Raw genomic sequence first — 27,963 nt, forward strand, 5'->3', positions numbered from 1 at the left:
TGGAATGCCCTACCAGGGTGGTAGTAGAGGGAAATATATTATGGACACTTAAGAAACTCTTATGTAGGAACATGGATGATAGAAAAATGGAGGGCTACGTAAGAGGGAATGGTTAGATTGATCTTTGAGTAGGTTAAAAGTTCGGCACAACATTGTGGGGTGAAGGGACTGTACTGCACTGTTCTATGTTTTATGTTGAACTTATATGCATGGAACAACCTAGTGCCAATCAAAACCTTGTGTGTTGAGCCACTGCTCTAGAGGAGGAAAGTTGAGGGCATTCCATTCGCTCACATGCTGATCCAAACAATGAAACAGATTATTGCTTTCTAGTGAGCAGTGAACTTGCATGGGTGGTCAGTGTTCGTACAAGTATCAATCCTATGTTCCCTTAAAGGAACATTCAGACTTTTATGTCTTGTATTTACCCTAGACATGTTTATTTATCGGAAATGGCCTTTTCATTGTTATTCTCAAACATTGTGGAGTTATGTTGCTGTTAGCTTGTATTCGTGGTAATGGCTAACTCATTACAAGCCTACAGTGAGAGGGTTACACTTGCAAAGTACAATCAAGAACTCATTCATCTGGAATGTCTCAAACGTAGGTAGGGTTAGGCTGCTGTAAAATGAAGCCATTACATCCACGCCACGAACTTGATTGAATAATGTGGCTACCAAGTACTGAATTATTTATAGTCACTGTATTTCTGCATAACAACCACTAGATTTAGAATGAAGTGCAATGCAATTTTTTGACATAAACTGTATGCAAAGGAATTAATAATATACCAATTGTAATTACATATTTTCACCATTTTTATTTGATAAGCTGATTAGATCCAAACTTCAGGAACAGTTGTTAACTTACAACCACCAGGCTCCTGAACTGGTGTGGATAACTTCATTCACAACAACTCTAAACTGATTTTACAACCTACTGACTCACTTTCAAGGACTCTACATCTCATTTTCTCAATATTATTTTTATTTCCAGTTTGTCTTTTGCACGTTGATGTTAGTGAGTCTTTTTTTCTGTTACATATAGTTTTTCATTAAATTCTATTGTATATCTTTTTCCTGTAAATACCTGGTTGAAAGTGAATCTTAAGGTAATATACATATACATACTCTGATTATGAATTTACTTTTAACTTTGAGACATTATGATGTTGTTGAATCAAATAAAGAGGAAACAATGTAGTCAGTGTGTATTCCATCAATGAATCCTTTGCCATTGTTGTGTACAAACCAGCAAGGGACATTGGCACCCCAATTTGAATCCAGTCGGTAATCCTTCTGCCATCCTCTAGCAAGGAATACAATGAAGATGTGAAAAACAAAGAAAATTCGAATAACACATCCCAAAACACAGAAAGTTGATACCACAATGAAGGGTTTTACCTTGTTACTGTGAGTTTCTGACCTCTCACAAGCATTGTTGCACTTGGTTTCTGTGGGTCTGATCCCATGTGAATGTTGTATATTTTAGCTTCGATGTCATGGTAAAATTGACCTGGATCAATGCAGAAGTAAAAGTTATTCTGGTAGAAATTACAATGTGTAACTAGCTACAGAAATATGGCATGTTCCCATCGTCCCTAAACAACTCTTAATTGATACACTATAGAAAGCATTCTATCTCAATGCATAAAAGCTTGGTACCTCAATTGTTCTGCACTTGACTGCAAGAAACTGTAGAGATATGGACACAGCTCAACACATCATGGTAATCCACCTCCCTTCAATGGAAACACGAGTGAATCTGCAGATGCTGGAAATAAATAAAAACACAAAATGCTGGCAGAACTCAGCAGGCCAGACAGCATCTATGGGAGGAGGTAGTTACAATGTTTCGGGCTGAAACCAGTTCGGCCCAAAACGTCGTCACTACCTCCTCCCATAGATGCTGTCTGGCCTGCTGAGTTCTGCCAGCATTTTATGTTTTTATCCCTTCGATGGACTCTGTCTGTATTTCTCGCTGCCTCAGTAAATCAGTCAAAATAATCAAAAACTGCATCCAGCCCAAAGATTCTCTCTTACCCCCCCCCCCCCCACATCCCACCAATTGGACAGAAGATACAAACGCCTGAAAACACAAACCACTAGGCACAAGGACAAGTTCTATCCTTGAACAGACCTCTTGTGCGGTAAGATAGCATCCTGACCTCACAAACCATCTCATTATGATCTCACACTTTGTTCACCAGCACTGCACTTTCTTTGTAGCTTATAGACTTGTTCTGTGTTGTTATTGTTTTCCCTTGTTCTACCTCATGATCTGTATAAACAATATACAAGATGTATTTAGGTACATATGACAATACTAAACCAACACCTATCTACAACACAATGGCAGGAATCTAACCGTTATGTCAAATTTCAGTTCTCCTTATGGCTCACCGTAAGCAGGCAGTGACAGACATACATCCAAGAACTTTTCTTGGCGGCTCAGGAACGAAGAATGTGAGTGTCCGTGTCAAAGCCCTACCAAGGTTGGGAGAGAAAGAGGATAACAGGAGCAGGTTTGGGAAAGGCCAGTCTTTTTGGGCTGCGCATGTGTTGGTGTCAGAGGCCTACCAAAGTTTGAAGTGTGACTATAAGACCATAAGACATAGGAGTGGAACTTCCCTTGAGGAAACTAAGCTGACTGTGGCCTATTTTACCACATGCCTCCAAGTATCCGAAACCACATCCTTAATAATTGACTTTTCCCAACCACTGAGCTCAGACTAACTGGCCTATAATTTCTTTTCTTCTGCCTCACTCCCTTCTTGAAGAGTGGAGGGACATTTGCAATTTTCCAGTCTTCAGGAACCATTCCAGACTCCACTGATTTACTGATTTTTGAAAGATTATTAATGCCTCCACAATCTCTTCAGCCACCTCTTTCAGAACCCTGGGGTGTTCACCACCTGGTCCAGATGACTTATCTACCTTCAGCCCTTTCAGTTTCCTAAGAACTTTCTCCCTAGTAATGGTAACTTCACACAGTTCTGGACCCCTGACACCAGGAAATTCCACCATACTGCTCGTGTCTTCCAAGGTGAAGGCTGATGCAAAATACTTACTCTGTTCATCCACCATTTCCTTGTCCCCCATTACAACCTCTCCAGCATCGTTTTCCAGCTGTCCAATATTCCCTTTTGCTTGTCTTATAAACTTTATGTATCTGAAGAAAGTTTTGGTATCCTCTTTAATATTATTGGCTAGCTTACTTTAATATTCTACCTTTACCTTCTTAATGATATTTTAGTTGCCTTCTGTTGGTATTTTAAAATTTCTAATCTTCTAACCCCATTATTTTTTGGTCTATTATATGTCCTCTCTTTGGCTTTTATGTCAGCTTCAACTTCTCTTGTTAGCCACAATTATGTCATCTTTCCTTAAGAATACCTCTTCCTCTTTGGGATACATCCTGTGCCTTCCGAATTGCTTCCAGAAATTCCTGCTAGCTCCTCTCTCTGTAATTCCCTTAGTTCCACTGCAATACTGATGTATCTGACTTTATCTTCTCCTTCTCAAATTTCAGGATGAATTCAATCATATTATGATCACTTCCCCTGAGAGTTCTTTACCACAAATTCTCTAATCAATTCTGGCTCATTGCACAATACCCAGTCTGGAATAGTTGATCCCCTAGTGGGCTCAACCATGAGCTGCTCTAAAAAGCCATCTCATAGGCACTCTAGAAATTCATCCTTAAGACATCCAGTACCAACCTGCTTTTCCCAATCAGGGTCTTTTTACGCTTGCAGTTCCTTAGCTCTATCCACAACAAATATAAGACATTGAAGCATAATTAGTCCATTTAGCCGATCGTGTCTGTTCTGCCATTTAATCTTGGCTAATTCTTTTTTGTCTCTTCTCAGCTCCACCCCACCCCACCCTGGCCTTCTCCCCGTAACCATAATACCAGAGGACATAGGAGCAGTATCAGGCCATTTGGCCCATCAAGGCTGCTGTGCCATTCAATCATGGCTGATCCTTTCTCCCCCTCTTCAGCCCCAGTTCCTGGCCTTCACCCCAAAACCTTTGAGCCATGTCCAATCAAGAACCTGTGAAGCTCTGCCTTAAATACACCCAAAGACCTGGACTTCACAACTGCCTGTGGTTATAAATTCCACAAGTTCACCACCCTCCAGCTAAAGAAATTTCTCCACATCTCTGTTTTAAATGTTTGTCGTTCTATCCTGAGGCTGTGCCCTCTCGTCCTAGACTCACTAACCATGGGAAACATCCTTTCCACATCCACCATGCTGAGGCCTTTCAACATTCGAAAGGTTTCAGTGAGATTCCCCCTCATCCTTCTAAATTCCAGTAAATATAGGCCCAGAGTCATCAAACACTTATAACCATATAACCATATAACAATCACAGCACGGAAACAGGCCATTCCGGCCCTCCTAGTCCGTGTCGAGCTCTTAATCTCACCTAGTCCCACCTACCCGCACTCAGCCCATAACCCTCCACTCCTTTCCTGTCCATATACCTATCCAAATTTACCTTAAATGACACAACTGAACTGGTCTCTACTACTTCTACAGGAAGCTCATTCCACACAGCTATCACTCTCTGAGTAAAGAAATACCCCCTCGTGTTTCCCTTAAACTTTTGCCCCCTAACTCTCAAATCATGTCCTCTTGTTTGAATCTCCCCTACTCTCAATGGAAACAGCCTATTCACGTCAACTCTATCTATCCCTCTCAAAATTTTAAATACCTCGATCAAATCCCCCCTCAACCTTCTACGCTCCAATGAATAGAGACCTAACTTGTTCAACCTTTCTCTGTAACTTAAGTGCTGAAACCCAGGTAACATCCTAGTAAATTGTCTCTGCACTCTCTCTAATTTATTGATATCTTTCCTATAATTCGGTGACCAGAACTGTACACAATATTCCAAATTTGGCCTTACCAATGCCTTGTACAATTTTAACATTACATCCCAACTTCTGTACTCAATGCTCTGATTTATAAAGGCCAGCGTTCCAAAAGCCTTCTTCACCACCCTATCTACATGAGACTCCACCTTCAGGGAACTATGCACTGTTATTCCTAGATCTCTCTGTTCCACTGCATTCCTCAATGCCCTACCATTTACCCTGTATGTTCTATTTGGATTATTCCTGCCAAAATGTAGAACCTCACATTTCTCAGCATTAAACTCCATCTGCCAACGTTCAGCCCATTCTTCTAACCGGCATAAATCTCCCTGCAAGCTTTGAAAACCCACCTCATTATCCACAACACCTCCTACCTTAGTATCATCTGCATATGATAACCCTTTCATTCCCAGAATCATCCTTGTGAACCTCCTCCGGACCTGCTCCAATGCCAGCACATCTTTTCTTAGATGAGGAGCCCAGAACTGTTCGCAATACCCAAGGTGAGGCCTCACCAGTGTCTTGTAAAGCCTCAGCATCACATCCCTGCACGTATATTCTGGACATCTTAAAATGAATGCTAACATTGCATTTGCCTTCCTCACCACTGACTCTACCTGCAAGTTAACCTTTAGGGTGTTCTGCACAAGGACTCCCAAGCGTCTTTGCATCTCAGCTTTTTGGATTTTCTCCCCATTTAGAAAATAGCCTGCACATTTATTTCCACTACCAAAGTGCATGACCATGTGTTTTCAACATGGTATTTCATTTGCTACTTTCTTGCCCATTCTCCTAATCCGTCCTGCAGTCTACCTGTTTCCTCAACACTATTTGCCCTTCCACCAATCTTCATATCATCTGAAAAATTAGCAGCAAGGCCATTTATTCCATCATCTGGAGCTTAAAAAAAAGAGGTAATTTCTAAAGTAAGTACATGTTCAGCACAGCATTGTGGGCTAAAGGGGCTATATTGTGCTGTAGGTTTTGAAAGCTTCTATGTTTCTATATCACAGCTGCACTCAGGGGAGACTTAATGGTGGTGAATTGATTTGGGTGGAACTCAGGAATAGAAAGGATACAATCACACTGATGGGATTGTAGTACAGATCTAATAGCCACCGGGGCACTGAGGAACAGATATGTAATCAGATTAAGGAAATGTGTAAAAATAATAGGATTTCAACTTCCCTGATATAAACTGGGACCTTCTTGGTGTAAGGGGTTTAGATGGGACTGAATTTGTTAAGTGTATCCAGTAAGATTTCTTAAAGGAATATGTGGATGGTCCAATGAGAGGAGAGGCCGTTTTAGACCTGGTGTTGGGTAATGAGCCTGGCCAGGTGACAGACCTTTCAGTGGGTGAACAGTTAGGGAACAGTGGCCACAGATCCTTCACTTTCAGGACAGTGATAGATAAGGATAGGTATGGTCCTTGTGGGAGAGTTTCAAATTGGAGTAGGTCAAATTAAAAGGGCATCAGGCAGGAACTAAGAAGCCTTAGCTGGGAACATCTTTTCTCTAGCAAGTCCACATCAGACATATGGAGGGTACTTAGGGATCAAGTGCAGAGTACAGGAAAGGTATGTTCCTAGTAGAAGGAAGGACAGGGATGGAAAAATAAGAAAACCTGGATGTCCAGAAAGGTGATGAATTCAGTCAAGGAGAAAAAGGAAAAGTATGTAAAGCTTTGGAAGTTGGGATCAAACGAAGCACATGAGGAGTATAATGGAGCCGGAAAAGAACTAAAGAAGGGAATTAGGAAAGCCAGGAGGGGCCTTGAAAAGTCCTTGCAAAGTAGGATTAAGGCATGGCATTCTATACATTCATTAAGAACAAGAGGATAAGGAGGGAGAGGGAGAGAGTAAGATAAAGGGAGGAACATTTGCTTGGATGCCGAGAACGTGAGTGAGATATTTAAGGAGTACTTTGCTTCCATGTTTACCAAGGAAAAGGATACGGAGGACCAGGATATCAGTGCTGAGTGCATAAATATGCTAGGGCATGTAGTGGTCAAGGAGGAGGAAGTATTGGACTTCCTAATGAGTGTTAAGGTGAATAAGTCCCCAAGGCCTGATGGGATTTACCCTAGGTTATTGAAAGAGCAAGAGACAAGATGCTGGGTCTTTGACCGGTATCTTTGTGTCCTCTCAAGCCATGGGTGAGGTCCTGGAGGAGTAGCTAGTGGCCAATGTTGTGGCTCTATTTAAGAAGGGAACAAGGGAAATTCCTGGGAACCATTGACTGGTGAGTCTCATGCCAATTGCAGCAAAATTGCTGGAGAAAATTCTGAGGGATAAGATACATGAGCATTTGAAACCCATGGCCTAATTAGGCAGAGCCAGAATGGCTTTGTATGTGGCAGGTCATGCCTTACCAACTTGATTGAGTTCTTGACAAGGTGACAAGAGAGACTGATGAGTGTAGGGCAGTGGACGTTGTTCACATGGATCTGGCATCTGAAAATTTCCCTCATAGGAGGCTAATCCAGAATATTAAGATGCATGGGATCCGTGATGAATTGGCTGTTTGGATTAAGAATTGGCTTGCACATAGAAGACGGCAGGTTGTGATTGAAGAGACTTATTCGAGCTGGAGATCTGTAATTAGTGGAGTTCCACAGTGATCTGTACTGGGACCTCTGCTGTTTGTAATGCATATAAATGGCCTGGATAAAAATGTATATGGTGGGTTAGTACATCTGTAGATGAAACCAGGATTGGTTGAATTGTGGATAGTGTAGAATACAGCACGATATAGATCAGTTGCAGATATGGGCAGAGAAATGGCATATGGAATTTAACCCAGATAAATGTGAGGTGTTGCACCATGGTAGGGAAAAGTAAGGAGACAGTACACTGTGAAGGCCAAGGTCCTTAACAGTGTTGATGAGCAGAGAGATCTTGGGGTCCAAGTTCATAGCTCCTTGAAATTGGCTACACAGTTCGATAAGGTGGTTGAGAAGGCTGATGGAATACTTGCTTTTATTAGTCGTGGCATTGAGTTCAAAAGTCAGGAAGTTTTGTTGCAACTTTATAAAGCTCTGGTTAGGCGGAATCTGGAGTATTGTGTATGGTTTTGGTTGCCTCACTACAGGAAAGATGTTGAGGCTGTGGAGAGGGTGCAGATGAGGTTTACCAGGATGCTGCCTGGTTTAGAGGGCATGTGTTATCACGAGAGGCTGGATAAACTTGGGATGTTTTCTCTGGAGTCCCAGAGGCTGAGGTGATATCTGATGAGGTTTACAAGATTATGAGAGGCATAGATAGAGTGGACAGAGAGTATCTGTTTCCCAGGGTTGAAATGTCTCATACCAGAGGCATGCTTTGAGGATGAGAAGGGATAGGTTCAAGGGGAATGTGAGGGGAAGTTTTTTTACACAGAGAGTTGTGGATGCCTGGAATGTGCTGTCTGGTATGGTTGTAGTGGCAAATACATTAGAGGCATTTAAGAGATGTTTGGATAGGCACATGAATGTAAGGAAGATGGAGGGATATGGTCATGGTGTAGGTAGGAGGGATTACTTGGGTATTTTTGATTTGCTTTTAAGCTGATTTGGCACCAGACTGTGGGCTGAATGGCTTGTTCCTGTGCTGTACTGTTCAATGTCAAAGTCAGAAATATCCAAGCTTAAGGCCGAATCTAGGCAGTTAATCATTTGATTGAGGCCGTCCCTTTAGTGCAGTACGTACTAAAAACTGTCACACTGTCAAAGATACATGAGATGCTGAACTAAGATATTATGTGCTGAGAGTACATTTGAGATTGCATTACATTAGGGTGAATTATCCTAATACCCTGACTAACATGTAGCTTCAACCAACAGTATTAAAACCAATTATCTTGTCATTTATATCAGTTTTATTTCTGAGATTTTGTCATATACAGTACTGCGCAAAAGTCTTAGGCACATAAACATAGCTTGGGAACCTAAAACCTTTCCACAGTACTGTAGTAATTTTATGTATTGCACTGTACTGCTGCTGCAAAAGAAAATGAAATTTCGTAACATGTGAGTGATAAACTTGATTCTGATATAGATCTCTATTGTGGACTGAGAGTGGGAAGGAGGCAGGGAGAGAGGAATCATGGTTGGGAAAAGGGGAAGGATGAGTGGAGGGAGTGGGAAGCACCAAAGGGACATTCTGTAATGATCAATAAACCAATTGTTTAGAATCAAATTATCTTGCCTGATGTCTTAGGACTGAGCGTGTCTGTATCTGCCCCAACACCCCATCCCTGGCACTCCTTCACTGCCGCCTGTCCCACACCCCTCCTACAATGCTCCAACCTTGTTATTGCCAACATCCTTTGCTCCCACCAGATTTAAAAACTCGTTCTCCACTCCATGTTGACAAATAACAGTACTGTGCAAATGTCTGAGGCATCCTAGCTATATATATATGTGTACTTGAGAGTTTTGCACAGTACTGTATGTGCTGGGTATCAATTCTTTAATATTACAACACTGTCTTTTTCTTTGGCAATGCAGTGCTTTGGAATACCTTGTGACACCATGTAAATGACTGTTCTGACCATATCACACATACCAAGCAATCCATGTGTCATATTGGAGAGCCTGAGGCTGTCAAGCGTATAAAATCCCAGGAAGTCTCTATGTAGAGGATGCTTTTTCCAGACCCGATGCAGAACAATAACAAATGTTGCATCATCTCCCATCGTTAGTGTGAGATTCTTTTCTTTCATGATCGAGATTGAGAAGCTTGGGAAAATTTGATAAAGTGCTTTATTAGTATCAAACTGAAATTGTTTCAACTCTTTATAACAGTTTTGGTTAAAATAAATGAAAAATAAAAAGAAGTTCTTTAAACACCTTTTAATCAGAGACTATATGTGAAAAGAAGTTCATTGAAATTACTGCCCATAGGGTCAAACAGTGCAGAAACAGATCCTTTGGCCCACTGAGTCTGTGCTAAATGTCAACAATTCATTTATACTAAATTTACCTTATTCTTCACACATTCCTATCAACTACTGCCAGATTCCACCACTCACCTACAATTGGAGGTAACTTACAGTAGCTAATTTGCCCGCCAACCTAAATGTCTTTGGAATGTGAGAAGAAACCAGAGCAGCTAGGGGAAACCCATGTGGTCACAGAGAGAACATACAAACTCCAAAAGAACACCGAAGGTCAGGCTTGAACCCAGACTGTTAGAACGGCAAGGAAGCCGCTCCATTACCTGTATCACTGGCCTGTTCCAATATACTTCATTTTAAGGAAGGCAGCAAAATTACTTTTTGTCATGACATAAATTTTATCATACAAGTTTTTGAGAACATCATAACAGTGTACTCAGACAAAGCTCCATGAAAAGGTATAGCTGATACTCCATATTTGTTCTTCCTTATGTCCTATATACTGTAATTGAGGCATACTGTGCCATCCCTACATTTGTATTCAATTATTCGCACAATAAATGGGAACATGAGTGTTGCCAATTCCTGGAGCTGTTCCCAGATTACTTAATCCTTTGCAATTTTGAGACTGCCTTTTAGTACGTTGCTGAAGAAAATCCAGAGTTTTGTCACCACTCGAGATTCCTTCCTCTCTATGTGAGAATGTTCTTGTCCTTATTTACTTCCTTCCCTGGTGGACAACTTAAAAAATATAGAGCTCATCATAAAATTACAAAGTAATAAAAAGCTGACCGTAAACTTATCAAACCAGAAACATGCAGTAGAGAAACCAAGTATTTTAAACTTCTCATTTCCACCAGACTAGTAGGGGGACATCAACCAGATTTTCATAACCAGTGAAAATAAAACTATATTAAAAGATGTTATGGTTCTATTATTAAAGTGCAGCAAATACCTCTCAAATGTTAAGGCCACTGTTGCTGACCAAGGAATAATAGTCCTGTCCTCCTTGTAAAATATAGTGATCGCTTCAGTTGTTACTGATATTCTCAAGTTGATTTTTCTGTTTTCAAGCCCAAATGTTCCAAAGTAGGTAGTTACTTTCTGGCTATTTTCTGGTCTCTTATCTCCTATTAATTCTCCATTTATTTTTAAACCTGTTGTTTTACGATAAACATATAAGAAATAACAATAAATAGCTATAATCTGATTAGAAATGGAACATTTATGAATGACTATCGCTTTACAGAAATAATGAGTGGCCATTTGTACAGGTAATAAGGAAGAACTGAAAGATATGACAAATTTAAGGAGGTAAGGAGTCAACATGGGGTAAGTTCGGTAATTGGCAGGGAAGATCTGGAATATGGACAACCACATGTCCATAACAAAAACATGTAACAGCAGGCGTGATGTGTAATCATTTTTACTTATGCCTAGCCAAAACATAAACATAAAAATATGAATGTAGATGATGGCTGAAAGACCAATTAGAAAGGGAAAGCCATGGGAAAAAAAGAAGAAAATAGGCTTGTGAACATTTTGTGTCATTCTGGAAGCTTGCCTGGGCTCTTCTCAGCCAGCATTGAGCCTGTGTGTCTGACATATCAGATGTACAGTACATGACTGCAGTCCCCTTGCAAAGCGCCTTTTGGAATGTTGTCGGAGAAATAAGACCATATTTTTCCAAGGAGCAACACCTGGTGGTCACTTCTGAACTAAATACATTTTAAGTGCTATGTGGAAAAGTTCTATATTTACCATCTATACTTAAAATTTCATCTTTAACTGTTTCTACCCTTGACCTTCCAAGCACTATTGGCCCTGAGCTTTGGGCTAACATTGGTTACAATAATAGTGGCAGAAGATTGAAAAAATGTATTAATGTAGAAGTAATAGCATTGTTTTCACTTTCTGACACTAAATTCTTTTCCTTTTACTTAAAATTAAAAGCATTCATATTGTCTTACTGGAACTGATGGTACTGCCAAAATTCAGTCAAACAACATGTGCACAGATGTAGGCCATAGGAAACATACAGGGATGCTGCGAGGAAAGAACTCAGGCTTTCCAGACGTCTTGGCCAACATAAATAATTTCATTTATCTCATTGTTTTCTGGGGTCTTGCTAAGTACAAAATGGCCAATGTACTTATCTAAAATAACACCAAATCTGTCTTGAAGGTTATTAATTGACAACAGAGCATATTGGAAAATCTGTAGGACATGAAAGAGAGTTAAAAAAAACTATGTGTTTCTCTTTCTTGATTGTGAAAACTCATCTCCAATTATGATTCATTCTGTTTTAATGATCTAAGGGTAGTACTCTTTTGAATGTTCAGAACACTGTTACCTGTGAATGGATCCTTAACTAGGTTCATAATTAAACCTGGCTTTCCAGCAATGTTGAAACAGACAGCGTCATGTTGCTTTTGCATAGGAATAATGAAATGGGGATCTCCATCAACTTTAAAATGAAATGCATAAATGTAATCAATCTTAAGTAATTGCAGCAAATAATATTTCTTTTATTTTAAAGATAGTAACAATATTGCATGATGTGATTTCAGATATCAAAATGAAACCATTAAAAGAAAAACTACTATGAAATGTTACAAAACAGTAGATACCCCATTTCTTAAAAATAGTATGTCTTGTTGACAAAATATCTTCAACAAATTCTTCCAACAATGACTGCTCCCATTTTGTCACCACTGACTAAGTACACTTACATGTCTCTGTACTGAAGATCACTTTCCACTTTCTAACCTTTTTACCTGAAGCTTTGATTCCTCCTGAATTCTTGTCTGACATGAGCATGTTCTCTATCCTCTGCATGGTGAACTCTCAACTTAGACATAGGGGATATGTACAAGAGCCCGAATATTCCTGATATGAACTGCAAAGACATTTTACAGGAGCTTAAAAGATATCTTAATGATATCTTAAGACATCTTAAAGATAGCAGCAAATTTCAATATGGTATTGACAGAGGCTCAGGGAGGCTCTTCCCAAACCTACTGGCTCGATAAGATGATGGGAAACCAACCCCGCCTCCAAAAATGGGAGGTACATTCTTATCCCCACACATGCTGCAATTGCATTAATAAGTTCAATACTATGAAAACATAGAACAAAAATGTTAGTGTAATTAATTGATGAACTTAGTTACTCCTGTTAGTTTGGACAAGTCAATGACACAAAAAAGATTCTGTTTCTATGACAAAAATCACATACACTTTCTATCTAATTACACTGCTAACTACATTTTGTGAGAAAGAAATATGTCTAACTTACCACTACTTACTGGATGATAGGCTGTTTAGGAATAAACAAAACAAATCATTAAAATTTCCCACAAATTTACATAAGGTGAACAGATATTATTCAGTTAGTATGAACTGTGCAACAAATAACCAGTTAAAATGTTCAGATTGCAAACATAAATGATACCTTTCTGTAATCAACTGAAGCTCTGAAATCAAAAAAATGCTCTGGAATCCGTTATTTTGTATGATACAGTATGTGGTTACACTGGTTAAATTTTTCCTTGAATCATGTCATTGTGTTTTATGTTTCTCGAAAGGACATCAAGTGACAGTGATCTTTTTCTTCACTATAAACCTAAAAGATCAGTGATGTGATATCCAGGAATGATCTGGCATATGATTAATTTTCCAACTTTATTAATGGGCAACATCTTTGCAAGCATACTGGGCCTTAGCACCCATTAGAAGCATGGCTCCCGGAAAAGTGCAGCACAGGGGCCCAACAGGACAGCCTACTACATGTGCAGTAAGGCTTTAACAGCCAGTAAGATTCCTCACACAAGTTCATTGCTGTCAAAGCTGCCAATGTTATTGGCGAGGCTCGCAACTGTTTTTGACATTCAGAAAATCAGTTATATTTTGAACCACTTAAAAAGATTAAACAATTAAAATATATTAAACAATTTAAAATATTAACATTTCCAATGTTTAGCAAGCTAAAATCAAACCCAGCAAATATACACATACACAAATAGATAGATGAATAAATAGCTTCCAAAAGCCTTTCATCTAGCAAGTGATGTTTCCCATTTATTTGGTTGAAGGCTACTGTGTTTGCACTGGATCAATCTAACTTGAGGCTGGTGGACCAGAAAGCATCATTAGGCTCTCGTGCCACTGAGCAGCATAGTGGTGAGTTTCAGCCAGTAGAGGAGAAGATGCTGCTCCTTTCTAAGGACCAGATGGGTGCTGAGAAATAGGACTTAAGTTAAGTCCTGGGTCTGGAAGACGTGCATTAATAAACTTGAAGAATTGTTTTCCAAATGTATTTCAGTGTATATAAGAATAATATTGTGTGTTTAAATATTGTGTCCAGATAGTGTTCATATAATGAGATTCTACATGGGGTGGAATGACAATGGGTTTTGAGAATCACATATCATTAAAATAATGATGCTTGCAAATAAGGTTGTACAAAAGTAAAAAGAAAGCTCAGTTTTATTTCTAGAATTATACAATTGAAAATCAGAAGTCAGGGTCAATTTGTGTCAGATCGTTATTAGACAACAGAATACTGTGCCTTGTTCTAGTCTACATACTTTGAGAACCTAAGAGCAAAGGGGATGGTACAAAATGCACTTTGTTATCAATATCAGGAATGACACCACTGCTTAGCAACTTATCTGTGGAAAAGATTGAGAGTACAGTTGACAAACATATGATAAGGTGCAATAGGACACCCACTGAAAGAATGGCTCCCTAAACAGGGAGAAGGAAAGTAGAGGCAAAAAGTATGACAATTATTAAGTATTTTAGGGCACTGAAGCGCAAATTCTTTACCCGAAGAGTGACAAATAATATGAAGCTTGCCATTAGCAGGAGAGATTGAGGTGAGCAGTGTAGATACTCTCATGGAGAAAGCAGGGGATGGGATGTTTGTACACCACCTGTTCAGTTAAGGCCACAACATGTGCTCTGTACCGTTTGGTTACATTGTGGGGGAGAGGAGACGCGATGTGGATAGTATTGTTACCTTCATTTTGCAAGTTATTCATATATAAAACCTTTTAGGGTGGTGGGAGAAGGAGGAAGAGGAGGGAAGGAGACAGATGACAGGCTCCCTTACAAGTTGACGACATTTCTTCCTTTGCCTTGTAGATTATTTTCATTGAAAGGCTTTGCAATGTTTCTTAGCTTAGGGAGCAGTGTCACCCCCATCCACACAATTATTTTGGGGGAAGGTGAAAAATCTTTAAAATGTTTAAAACTATTTTAAATCATTCTAAAAAATATCTGTCTTGTTGGGTGGTATTTTAGGCAAACCGCTAGGGGCAATGTTAACTTCACTCCAACAAATCCAGCATTCTTCAGAGTCCTGCTCTGAGTTAAGGACCATAGAGGAGGTTGAGGTCTCACACCACTGAATCAGCCAATTTCACAGAAATATCTGGGTCGAGTAGGCAGGGGCATAAAATGAGATTGGCTTATACAGAAAATGTTGGAAGAATTCAGTAGTTCAGGCAGCCTCTATAGAGAGAAATGAATAGCTGATATCTTTGATTGAAACTCATCATCAGCACTTGTAAGGAAAGGGGCAGAAACTAGAATAGGGAACGGTGGGGGATAATTGCAGGTTATTATCCTGCATCCATCAAAAACTTTACACACCATCTCCTTCATCAGCATTCAGGGCCCTAAGCAGTTCTTCCAGGTGAGGCAGCACCTCACATACGAATCCTTTGGATTGATATATTGCATCTGCTGCTCCTGGTGGAGTCTCCTCTGCACTAGTGAGATCCGATAGAAGATTGGGGGATTGTTTCATCAATCAGCTTCACTCCATCTGCAATAAGCCAAGGTCACTCAGTGGCTGACGAAAGACTGCAGAAGCTGGAAATCTGGAGCAATACATGCAATGTGCTGAAAGAACTCAGCAGTTCAGGCAGCTTAACATCAAAAGATATGCTTTGTATTGAAAGGACAGGCAGGAAGGCGTAGGCAGTGGTCTGACTCTGTTGGTAAGAGATGGAATTACATCTTTAGAAAGAGGTGACTTAGGGTCTTTGAATCTTTGTGGGTAGAGTAAAGAACCAGCAAGGGTAAAAGAAAAACATTATGAGAATCATATATAGGCCACCAAATAGTAGTCAAGCTGTGGTGTTGAGATTGCAAACGGCATGTAATAAGGGTACCGACACAATTGTAATGGGGGATTTCAGAGGACTGGGAAAATCAAGTTGCTGTCATATCACAAGAGAGGAAATTTGTGTAATAACCCAGATCTTATTAGGGAGCTTAATGTAAAGGAATTCTTAGGAGGCAGTGATCATAATGTGATTGAATTCATACTGCATTTTGAGAAGGAGAAGCATAAATCACATGTATCAGTGTTGCAATGGAATATAGGGAATTACAGAGGTATGAGAGAGGAGCTTTCCCAGGTGGACTGGAGGGGGATTCTGGCAGGGATGATGGTAGAACAGAGATGGCTGAAGTTTCTAGGAATAGTTCACAAGGCACAAGATAGATATATCCCACAGAAGAAATAGTTCTCAAATGGCAGGGGTCGGTGACCGTGGCTGACAAGGGAAGTTAAGTCAACGTTTTGGGCGGGACCCTTCATCAGGACTAAAGAAGGAGGGGGCAGGGGCCCCATAAAGAAGGTGGGGGGAGGGTGGAATGTGCCAGGTGAAAAACCAATCAGAGGAAAGATCAAGGGGTGGAGGAGGGGAAGCAGGCAGGAGAGGTGAAGAAGGAATCTAAGGGGAAAGCACTATGGGTAGTAGAAGAAGGCAGAATCATGAGAGAGGTGATAAGCAGCTAGAAGAGGAGGCAGAGTGAAAGTGGGATGGGGGAAGTGAGAGGGAGGGAATTACCGGAAGTTGGAGAATTCACCTGGCACATTCCATCCTGCCCCCACCTTCTTTATGGGGCCCCTGCCCCCTCCTTCTTTAGTCCTGATGAAGGGTCTCAGCCCGAAATGTTGACTGCTCCTTTCAATGGATGCTGCCCGATCTGCTGAGTTCATCCAGCTTTTTTGTACGTCTTGATTTGACCACAGCATCTGCAGTGTACTTTGTGTTTACTAAGAGAAGTTAAGGACTGCATAAAAGACAAGGAAAGGGCATATAAGTTAGTAAAAGTGAGTGGGAATTTGGATGAGTGAGAAGTTTTTAAAGTCCAACAAAAGGCAACTAAGAGAGCTATGAGAAGGAAAAAGATAAAATATGAGGACAAACTAGCCAATAATATAAAGCAGGATACTATTTTTTTTTACAGTTATATAAAGAGTAAAAGGGAGGTGAGAGTTGATATTGGCCCAATATCAACTGTATAGGTATTGTATAGATATTTACAGTATTACAGGATTTCTAGGGCAAAAGCAAACTTACAGGTAAGTAGGTCACAGCTGTCTTACTGAAATCATTGCAAAGATGAAAATGGCTAAACAGTTTTCTATATTTTTGTTTAAATTTGACTTATTGCTTTGAACAAATACGGTTTGGAAATATTTTCATTCGTTTAAACAATTCACGGAAATAATGGAAGAGATGGTAGTATGAACGACACTGTTCTTGTACATGCTCTGCACAAACTGTTCAGCACGGCACTTCTGCAACATTTCAAATGGAATTATTATCTTCAGATATAATTTTTAGAACTTCAAAATACAGATTTGAAGTTCTGATTACACAAACAGTTCAAGTTGCTTTTGATATAACATTTTCAAAAGTAATGGGAACTGTATGTGTAACCAGAACGTCCAATCTGTATTTTAAGAAATAAATGTACCATACCTTGGTGTTTAAATGCATATTTATCTACACAGTTGTTAGAGTTGGAAAAAAACTGTCAACTGGACAAATTCAATCATTAATCCATCAGTAAATTTGTCATTGCTGCATTGTTGTCTATCATTACACAAAAAGGGAAATATTCTGACGGTCACCGACTTCCCTTTAATGCTTATGTCCAAAGAGTTGTACAGCTCCAAAGTACAAGGGCAATTCAAATATTTTGCTGTATATTACTGAAGATGGATTTGTTTTTGTAGAAAACTGTTAACATCATCAAAACCCAATGTTGTAAAAATTCGTAAATCTAACGCACTCAGGACTTTGAAGGTGTCAGACTAACAGCTTTTCTGTATAATTGGGTGGTATTGCTATTCACGCTCAAACTCACTTTTATTTCATTATTTTTACATACTATATAATGCTATAATAAATTTCCCAGTTAAGTTTAAAAGGAGCAAGAAAGACACAAGCACTCGCGATTCCAGCTGCAAACATAGCCATGTTCCTGATCCCTGGTGTTCCTACTCTACCAGCTCTCCAGATCTCCAGCTCCAGCTGCACAACCTGCTTGCACACTGAACCCTCGGCTCGCATTGTAAACTAATGAGTGAGCCAGATGTCAAACCATCAGAATTTCCAAAAGAAAACTGGATGCCAGATGATTGAAGTTTTATGTAAATATACTGGAGTTTACAGACTGGGTTAAATACAGCTGAACAAATTATGTACAATAATGTAGCTATTAACTGAATGGCATGTTCCACATGAAGATTATTTCATCCCAGATGAACATTTTTGTTAGAGTGAACAGTGGTTCAGTTAAAGATGGATTATTTTCACAAAATTAACTGCAAGTGATGGAGGATTTTAGTTTAGATAAGATATAATTAACTTACCTGGTGAATAAAAATTATTTGAACTTCTAGCTTGGAATGTGCCTGAAAAACGAATCAAAAAGCAAATCCTGGAGCATAATCCACAGACTAAGTTGTTCAAGTTCAAGTTTAATTGTCATTCAAGCATCCGTGCGTGAATACACGAGTACAGCTAAATGAAACAGCATTCATCTGGAGCCGCAAAACACAGTTCCAACAGTCATACACAGCACAAGGCACATAAAACACCTATCAACTGCAGTAAAATACAGTCACACACAAAAAATAGTGCATAGGTAAAAGAGTCAAACGTTAAGACAATGGATTAGTGTTAATGGCTTGCATCACACCAGGCAACATGGCCAAGTTATGTGCACCATAGTGATTTGAGTGCAAGTTGACAGACCAGATGGATGTTGTCACTTTGCATATCAAACATGGTCACAGGTATAGGCAATCAATAGTTTTTGTGTTCTTGCCATATTTGTGTACTCAGAGACAGCCCTGACAACATTAATTTTGTGTGTCTGCCTCTCTGCAGTCAAAATGTTTTGGAATATTTGTGTTAATTAGTTTCTCCCAGAGGCTTCTGGACCTTCAATTACAATGTGCTTTCACTATGTTTCTCAAAAGAACCATTTGTCAACCCAAAGTATTGAAATAAACAATGACATTGTAGCTATTGAAATTGTTTTGAATCACCTTCTGTTACCTTGGAACTTAAGAATCAAAATGTGATATATCTTTGAGTTTGTAAGCCTGTACTGAGAATGTCTCCAGATTGAGGTCTGATTGTTGTAATGATTAAAGACTTCTATATCGCTAGATTTAGTGTCTTTCTGCTGGCTTTCATCACAATCACAACTCTCAAACTCACTTAGACCCTGTTACGCCCTCTTTCCTTTGGCATAAGTGATTCTGCAGATGCTGAAAATCTACAGCACCAGACACAAAACACTCAAGGAACCTAGCAGGTTAGGCAGAATCTATGGCAAGAAATAAACAATGTCTTGATGAAGGCTCTTGGCCTGAATATTGACTGTTCATTTCACTCCCTAGATTTTGCCTGACCTGCTGAGTTCCTCGAGCATTTTGTGTGTGTAACACTTTCCTTTAATTAGTTGACTACAATCAGATTTGTCTTCAGTTAACAAGGCCCTCACCTCTGGAATAGCTTTTTTTAAACTGCTTTACCTCTCTACTTCTTATTTCTCCTTTGAGATGCTCCCTAAAATCCATTAGTTTGACCAACCTTTTGATCGGCTCTCTGAATAAGGAGTTGATGTCAAATTTTATCTGTCAATGTGTTTAGACTGTGGTGCTACATAGACAGATGTTATTGCTGTACCTAATTTGCTTTGATGGATCGCTTTTGTTCACGCCGTTGTTTTGATAAGATATGGTTACAACATAATTTGAGTCGATTTTGCTCTCTGGCAGCCTGTATGCCTTTTTGGAGGCTTTTTGGGGTTGAAAAAGTGCGATCAGAGCCAGGATTAAGGCACAGAGACTGGGGTCATAAAACCGTAAGACATGGGAGCATCAGGTTGCTCTTGCCATTCCATCATAGCTGAATTAATTTTCCTTCTGCCACATTTTCTTGCCTTCTACACATAGCATTTGACACACTTACTAATTAAGAACCTATCAACCTTTGTTTTAAATATAGCGGATTCCTGTTAATCGAGCCATCAGTTTATTGAGGCAGCTGTTTATTTGGGACAACTGTTAATGAACAAAAAGATATCAATAAAATAGCCGTGATTCCCTTCATTTATTTAGCACACTATGCCACTTAAATGGGGCAGGAGACTTTTGTCGAACAGTTTCTAACTGGAGTCAGATGTGTGTACTTGTATGGTTGTTAGACACTACACTGTGCTTAGAGCAAACAGTTTTTAAATAGTGACAATTGTGCATGTTTATGTTCAAAAAGCAGTGATTATTGTCACTGATAGTCAGTGAGTAAAAAGAAGTAAGACAATTCAGAACTGTCTTCCTCACTGCGGTTTCAAGCATTCCAGTTTGGAGATGCCAGAAATGGCTGTCAGTGAAAATGAAATGATTTCACTACTTCAAAGAGTTAGGAGCTACGAGTAATTTAAAGATATCAACAATCATCTTGAAGGTCACAATGAAAATGAAGATATGGAGGATGGAATCAATGGTAGCATTGTATGAAGGCAGTCCCTCATCTACACTAGGTGTTGTCGCTTCTATTGTGATTGGTTAATTTAGGAAGTGCAGTTGCTTTTCCCATTGGTTAGCTGCCTAGTGTCCAGTTTCAAATATCCTGGGTCTATAAAATACCACGTGGAAGAGGCTTGCTCTCTTCCTTTGTTTAAATCAAGGATGTGCATGATGATTGGGAAGATATGTTCTGTGCATGCTTTTAACTAAGTACGTTTGTTGAATGTAGTTACGTTTGTTGAATCTTCAACTTTCTGGTGTCTGTAATTTGAGGAACATGAATGTTTAGTCGAATTTTTATTGTTTGTAAATAAATGATAAATAGGTATTTTTGAAGTCTGTACATTTCTTGTCTCACTTGGCAGACCTGTCAACCTGATTCAACGTTACAGGTGTCAGCACTGGTTTGGTTCATTTACAGTCAATCAAAAGAATGCAGCACTTTTGCACCTTGCAGTAGTACTATTGGAAGTGTTCTAATTTGTTCCTTATTTCATTTAAATACAGAATTTGTTACTCAGTTGAATGGTAGTTTGTCTTTTTTTATACGTTTTAGATTATTTCCATGAAACTTCAGCCAATTGGAGCAGCTGCTTAATTGGGCCAAAATGTACCGGTCACGTGTCCAAATTAATCAGAACCCACTGTACCCCAACTACTTAGCCTGCACGCCATCTGTGGCAATGAACTCCACCGATTCACTACCCTCTGGCTACAGAAATTCCTCCTCACCCCTGTCCTTCTATTCTGAGGTTGAGCCCTCTAGTCCCACACTCTCGCTCTGAGAAATATCTTCTCCATGTCTATTCTATCTAGGCCTTTCAATATTCAGCAGATTTTGATGAGATCCTCCCCTCATTCTTCTAAACTCCAGTGTACAGCCATCCAACACTCCTCATAGATTAATCCCTTCATTCCTAGGATTATTCTTGTATACCTCCTTCGGATCTTTTCCAATGCCCAGCACCACCTTTCTTAGATATGGGGACCAAAATCTGGTCTGACCAATGCATTGGCTGCTCGGGAAGAACAACAAGGAAGTCAATGTGAGAAGGGCATTCAGTTGTTTGGTTCAGATGGCAACTTCTGTGGTTGTAGAACCAGCTTGAGGATAACGTACTGCCTCCTTGGTGTCAGAATCCAGAGGGGTCACTGAGCAGTTGCAAAACATATTGGAAGGGTGGGTAAAGAGCAAATGCTCGTGATACACATTAGTAACAATGACATAGCTAGAAAGAGGGAGGAGGTTCTGCAGGCTGAATTTAGAGAGCTCGATATGAGATTAAAAAGCAGAACCTCACAGAAGCAGTATCTCTGTGCTACACGATAGTGAGTACTGGAATAGGGAAATAACCAAATCTGTCTCTGGGAAGATGGTATATGAGAAACAGCTTTTGATTTCTGAGGAAATAGGATGGTTTCTGAGAGAGATTAGATCACTGTTAGCCAGATGAGTTACACTTGAGGAGGAACAATATTCTCATAGGTGTAGATTTAAGCCAGCTTGGAAGTGGAGTGTAATGACAGGGGTAATGCTCAGCAGAGTGTATTGAGAAGAGGCAGAGTGCACTTAGAAAATTGATATTCCAGAGTTAGATCAGCTGGAAGTAAGGAGCTTATGGGTTTTGTTTGTGTCTGTGTGGGTTTCCTCCAGGTGCTCCAGTTTCCTCCTCCAGTCCAAAGGTAGATGAATTGGTCATTGTAAATTGTCCCGTGGATAGGCTAGGGTTAACTCAGTGTGGCTCGAAGGGTCAGACTGGCCTATTCTGTGCTGTATCTCAATAAACAAATCAACAAAGTTGACAGCTGTCAGTATGACGGTGGAAATAACAGAACCCTAGCTCAAAAAGGGATATGACCTGGCATTCCTGGATATAAAGTGTGCAGCAAGGACAAGGAAGGAAATAAAGGAAAGCGGGCAGCTGATTTGATTAAAGAGAATATTCTTGTATCTGACAGAAGGAGAGAGAGGGATGGGGAGGGAAGGAGGGGGAGAAGGAGAGAGGAGGAGGGGAAAGGGAGAGGGAAAAGAAAAAAACAGAAAGCTGTTAGGCTAATCCTGAGGGTAAAGAAATACAGTAAGCCTTACCTATATGTCACCAATGACTGGATGAGATGTAGAGAAAATATATAAGGTGAGTACAAAAGAAACTGTAGGCGAGTAACAATGTAGGACTTCAGTTATGCCAATGTAGCTGACAGTGCCCTTGCAATTCCAGAAAGCCAGGTTCAGTGCTGACCGTGGGTGCTGTCTGTGTGTGTTTGCATTGGTGATTGGATTCATTCTCTTTTGCAACCATGTTATGAGGTTAATAATCACTACAACATAAACTATAGGTAACTTCTTTGATTAATATTGTTGTTAGAAAATATACATGTGCTGTTACATTTATTTGAAAGATAATCTTACCAGTTGATCCAATGCGTGGTCTCGTATATCTTCGTAGTGCATCGGAACCATGTGATCTAGGTGAAACTCTTCCACTCTGCACTGACTGGAGATTGGCTGGATCAAAAGAAAGTTTCATAAAACTCCTTGTGTCACTATTTATAGTGGCCAAATAATCTACCCTGTAAAGATTTTATTTTAAATAGATTTTTACTGAATTACATCACTGTTACATCACACCAAACTGCAGAATTTATTACATGACACATACAAATACCTATCCTTCAATTTGTGTAGTTATATCTATATTAGTAAAGAGAGAACTCCAACTGATACAGTTTCTTTCATAATACCAACCTGTTAAAGTGTTTTAAAAGATATGGAGTAAGACAGCACAAAAACTGACCATTCATTCACGATGTTTATACTGACCAAGTACGTATGTACTGTATACTCATTCCACATGCCAGCATTAGATCTGATGTTTCTTACATGTTATGACAATATCCGCCTCTACCACCTTCTCAGGTAAGTTTTTCCAGGCTTCAACCATCTACTGGGTGAACATTCTTCCTCAGATACCCTCTAAACCTCTCACACCTTATTTTAAATCAATGCCCTCTGTCTTAGACACCCCTGCCATAGGAAGAAGTTCTCATTATCTACTCTATCTTTCACAATTTTATACAACTCTGTCAGGTCTCCTCTAATTCTCCTGTACTCCAAAGAATACAAATCAGTCTTTCCAGTTTCTTCTCGTAGCTGAAACGTTGCATCTCAGGCAAAATTCTGGTGAATCTCGTCTGCACCCTCCTCCAGAACAATTGTATGTTCCAATTAGAAATGCACACAATATTCCTTCTGGGGCCTATCCAATGTTCTAAAAAGTTGTAGCTGGAGCTCCCTGCTCTTTTTCATGCCCTGGCTATTAAAGGTAAGCATCTTGTTTGTCTTCTTCACCACCCCATCTACCTGTATTATCTCCTTCAGAGTATTTGGACATATATCAAGGATTTTTTGCTCTTCCATACTCTGTAGAGCCTTACCATTCATGAAATAAGTCTTACTCTTACTGAAACCTCAAAATATATTACCTCACAGTCATCAGTATTAAATTATATCTGCCATCTCTCTGCCCAATTTATCTGATGATCAATATTCCTAAAACTACCCTCCTTACTCACCAACAGCAGCACAACTCATGTTATCTGCTTTGCCACCACGGAAACTAGAGTGTATTTTCCTGACATGTAAGGATACATAATGGCCAGATTCAGCTAGTGGGCTAAGTTAGTCAGAGTTAGTTCTGCCACTTCATAGAACAGACAGCCTGTTGACTAAATTACAAAAGAAAGACATTTCATTCTGTGTAATGAGTAAAAAAAGAATATCAGGCAGTTTCTGTAATTGAAGAATTTAATTCTTACGCAGCGATTAAACACACACTGTGGCCCAAAATGCATTTACCTAATACTGTATCAGTGATTAGGGGTGGGGGGGAGGAGGGGGCGGACAATCAACCAAAACTAACCTCTCGCTCTGCTGCTGAACTCCACAGTGAAGTACAAACATACAGATCTGAAGAGCATGAGTCATCCATTCACATGAATGAGACTTCCAACCTTGATTGTGGGTGATGGCTTGTTCTATTGCCTTTATTTCACTTAAACATTTTTGTTAACTAATACCATTCAAAAGTAACACCTTTGGTCCTGATGAAGGGTCTTGGCCTGAAACATTGACTGTTTATTTATTTCCATAGATGCTGCCTGGCCTGCAGTTCCTCCAGCATTTTGTGTGTGTTGCTCAGATTTCTAGCATCTGCAGAATCTCATTTTTATAAAATCACTCAAATATGTTTTTAGTCCAATTAAAATTAGATCAATATTTATGAACTAATTACAATCACAATCAGGTTATTATCACTGATATACGTTGTGAAATTTGTTGTTTCTAATGGCAGCAGTACAGTGCAAGACATGAAAAATTACTGTAAGTTGCAATCAGAAATAAAAGAGTGTAAAAGAGGAATGGTGAGGTGGTGTTCATGGACCATTCAGAAATCTGATAGTGAATGGGGAAGATGCTGTTCCTAAAATGTTGAGTGTGCTTCTTCAGGCCAGTTTACCTCTTCCCTGATGGTAGTAATGAGAAGAGGACACATCCATCTGATTACACTAATAGATAAGAGTAACTAATTAATTGGATTAACTATTTAGTCCAGTTTTAAAATATGCAAATTCAGGACAGCTGAGCGACAAATTTTCAGAATCTGCTGCCCGAATCTCAGTCACCGCTTGGTGATCGCTCCACTTTACTGTGACAGCCCCACCTCCAGAAAACTGGGAGCAACAATGACGACACAGGAATTCCATGAGGATGGTGTTGGCTTGAATGCAAATAAAGCATGATCCAGCCCAATGCGGCTCAATGGAAAGGAAACATGGCTGGCTTCTATTACTTCACCTTAACCCATATAGTTGTTAAAAGAACAGTACACGATGTTGTTAAAGTGGATAAAATAATAACAATAACTAGGGCACTACAGAAGACTGATCCATTTCATTAACCTTACCCCATTACCTTTCCCTAATCCCTCTGCAAATGGATTTACCAGGAGGGAGAAGGCCACTGGTTTGCAAGGAGCTGATTGGGCAGAAGGTGTCCAAGATTATTCATGCATAACAGTGACAGAAATTGAACTAGTAGATAATAAATACTGGAGATAACCGGTGTTAGTTGTACCTGCCACTGTCTGTAAACCACTGGGATATTATTGGCACACCACATTGGGTCATATTTTCAAAGCTCAAAGTAAATTTATTATCAAAGTACATATATGTCAGCATACACAATCCTGAGAATCATTTTCTTGTGGGCTTACACAGTAAATCCAAGAAACACAATAGAATCAAAGACTGCGCCCAACAGGACAGACAAACAACCAATGTGCAAAAATATACAAATCGTGCAATAAAAATGAAGTAAAATGTAATAATAATAATAAATAATTCAACAATAAATATCAAGAACAATAAATATCAAGTCCTTGAAAGTGGGAACAGTGCAGCAATATTGAGTGAAGTTATCTGCTCTGGTTTAAGAGCCTGTTGGTTGACACATAATAAGTGTTCCTGAATCTGGTGGTGTGTATCCTGAAATCCTGTACCTTCTTCCTGATGAGCGTAGCGACAGGAGATTTTGCCTTGATGGTGGGGTCCTGCTTTCCTGCGAGAAGACCAGAAGACAACCGGAACCAGAGTGAAGGAACTCAGGAAAGGGTGGATGGTAAAAAAGCACAGGTCATGCAGTCAGACTGTCAGGTAGGGCAGGTAGATGACAGGTCAAAATTGCAGCTAGCAGTGTGAGTATCAGTGCATTAGGGATGCAGAATCAAAAAAGGTAGCAATACAGTACTCAAAGAGTTATAACTCAATGTACGGAATATAAGAAGTAGATGATCTTGTTGCTCTCTTGCAGATTGGCAGGTATGATGTTGTGGCCATCACTGAATTGTGGCTGTAGTTGGGAGCAGAATGCCCAAGGTTACACTTTGTATATGATGGACAGGAAGGTAGACAGAGTAGGTGGCCTGGCTCTGCTGGTAAAGAATGGCATCAAATCAGTAGAAAGATGTGACATAGGATCAGAAGATGTTGAATGCTTGTGGGTTGAGTTAAGAAAATGCAAGGGTAAAAGGACCCTGATGGCAGTTATATAAAAGCCTCCCAAAAGTAGCTGGGATGTGGACCACAGATTACAATGGGAAAGAGAAAACATGCGTTAAAAGGGCAATGTTACGATAGTCATGGGAGATTTCAACATGCAAGTCAATTGGGAAAATCAGATCGGTAATAGATCTCAAGGGAGTGTGTTTGTTGATTGCCTATCAGGTGGCTTTATAGAGCAGTTTGTCATTGAGCCTACTAGGGATCAGCTAAACTGGATTGGGTGGAATGTAATGAATTAGAGGTGATTAGGGAGCTTAAGGTAAAAGAACCCTTAGGAGCCAGTGATCACAATATGATTGAGTTCAACTTGAAATTTGACAGGGAGAAAGTGAAGTCTGATGTAGCAGTATTTCAGTGCAGTAAAGGAAATTACAGTGGTATGAGAGAGGAGATGGCCAAAGTAAATTGAAAGGAGATGTTGGCAGAGATGACAGCAGAGCAGTAATGGTGTGAGTTTCTGGGGAAAATGAGGAAGGTGCAGGATAGATGTATTCAAAAAATGAAGAAGTACTCAAATAGCAAAATAGTACAACCGTGGCAGACAAGGGAAGTCAAAGCTATTGTAAAAGCAAAAGAGGGCATACAACAAAGCAAAAATTAGTGGGATGATAGAGGATTGGGAAGCTTTTAAGAACCTACAGAGAGCAACTAAAAGGATCATTAGGGTGGAAAAGATGAAATATGAAAGCAAGCTAGCAAAGTGGATAGTAATAGCTTTTTCAAGTAAGTAAAAAATAAAGAGTGGATATAGAATCACTAGCAAATGAGGGCAGAGAAATAAAAATGGTGGACAAGGAGATGGCAGATGAACTAAGTGAGTATTTTGCATCAGTCTTCACTGTAGAAGACACTACAAGTCTGCCAGATGTTGAAGGGTGTGAGGGAGGAGTAGTGAGTGCAGTTACTATTACAATGGAGAAGGTGCTCAAAAAGCTGAACGACCTAAGGGTACCTAAGTCACCCGGACCAGATGAACTGCACCCTAGAGTTCTGAAAGAGGTAGCAGTAGAGATTGTGGTGCCATTAGAAATAACCTTTCAAAAACCATTGGACTCTAGCATGGTGCCAGAGGACTGGAAAATTGCAAATGTTGCTTCACTCTCTAAGAAAGGAGGAAGGTAGCAGAAAGGAAATTATAGACCAGTTAGCCTCAGTGGTTGGGAAGATGCTGGAGTCAATTGTTAAAGATGAGGTTATGGAGTACTTGGTGACACAGGACAAGATGGGACA

At 39.7% G+C, this 27,963-nt stretch overlaps 1 protein-coding gene across 2 annotated transcripts in view; it reads right to left on the reverse strand.

Annotated features, from left to right (window-relative positions):
* Nucleotides 1–805: 805 nt before the first annotated feature.
* LOC140742032 (inter-alpha-trypsin inhibitor heavy chain H3-like) overlaps nt 806–27,963 on the reverse strand; it is a 79,425-nt gene continuing 52,267 nt past the window's right edge. The window contains exons 16-23 of one of the 2 annotated variants that reach the window (XM_073072728.1): nt 23,024–23,119; nt 18,445–18,486; nt 13,060–13,080; nt 12,116–12,229; nt 10,718–10,919; nt 9,432–9,604; nt 1,404–1,515; nt 806–1,308 (exon numbers count right to left, since the gene is read on the reverse strand). In XM_073072728.1, coding sequence (XP_072928829.1) covers nt 1,164–1,308; nt 1,404–1,515; nt 9,432–9,604; nt 10,718–10,919; nt 12,116–12,229; nt 13,060–13,080; nt 18,445–18,486; nt 23,024–23,119 — 905 coding nt within the window. In that variant the 3' untranslated portion in view covers nt 806–1,163. The remainder of the gene's footprint in view (nt 1,309–1,403; nt 1,516–9,431; nt 9,605–10,717; nt 10,920–12,115; nt 12,230–13,059; nt 13,081–18,444; nt 18,487–23,023; nt 23,120–27,963) is intronic. The other variant, XM_073072729.1, reaches the window with a different exon arrangement.

This window comes from Hemitrygon akajei, chromosome 19, assembly GCF_048418815.1.
Source record: "Hemitrygon akajei chromosome 19, sHemAka1.3, whole genome shotgun sequence".
NCBI lineage: Eukaryota > Metazoa > Chordata > Chondrichthyes > Myliobatiformes > Dasyatidae > Hemitrygon > Hemitrygon akajei.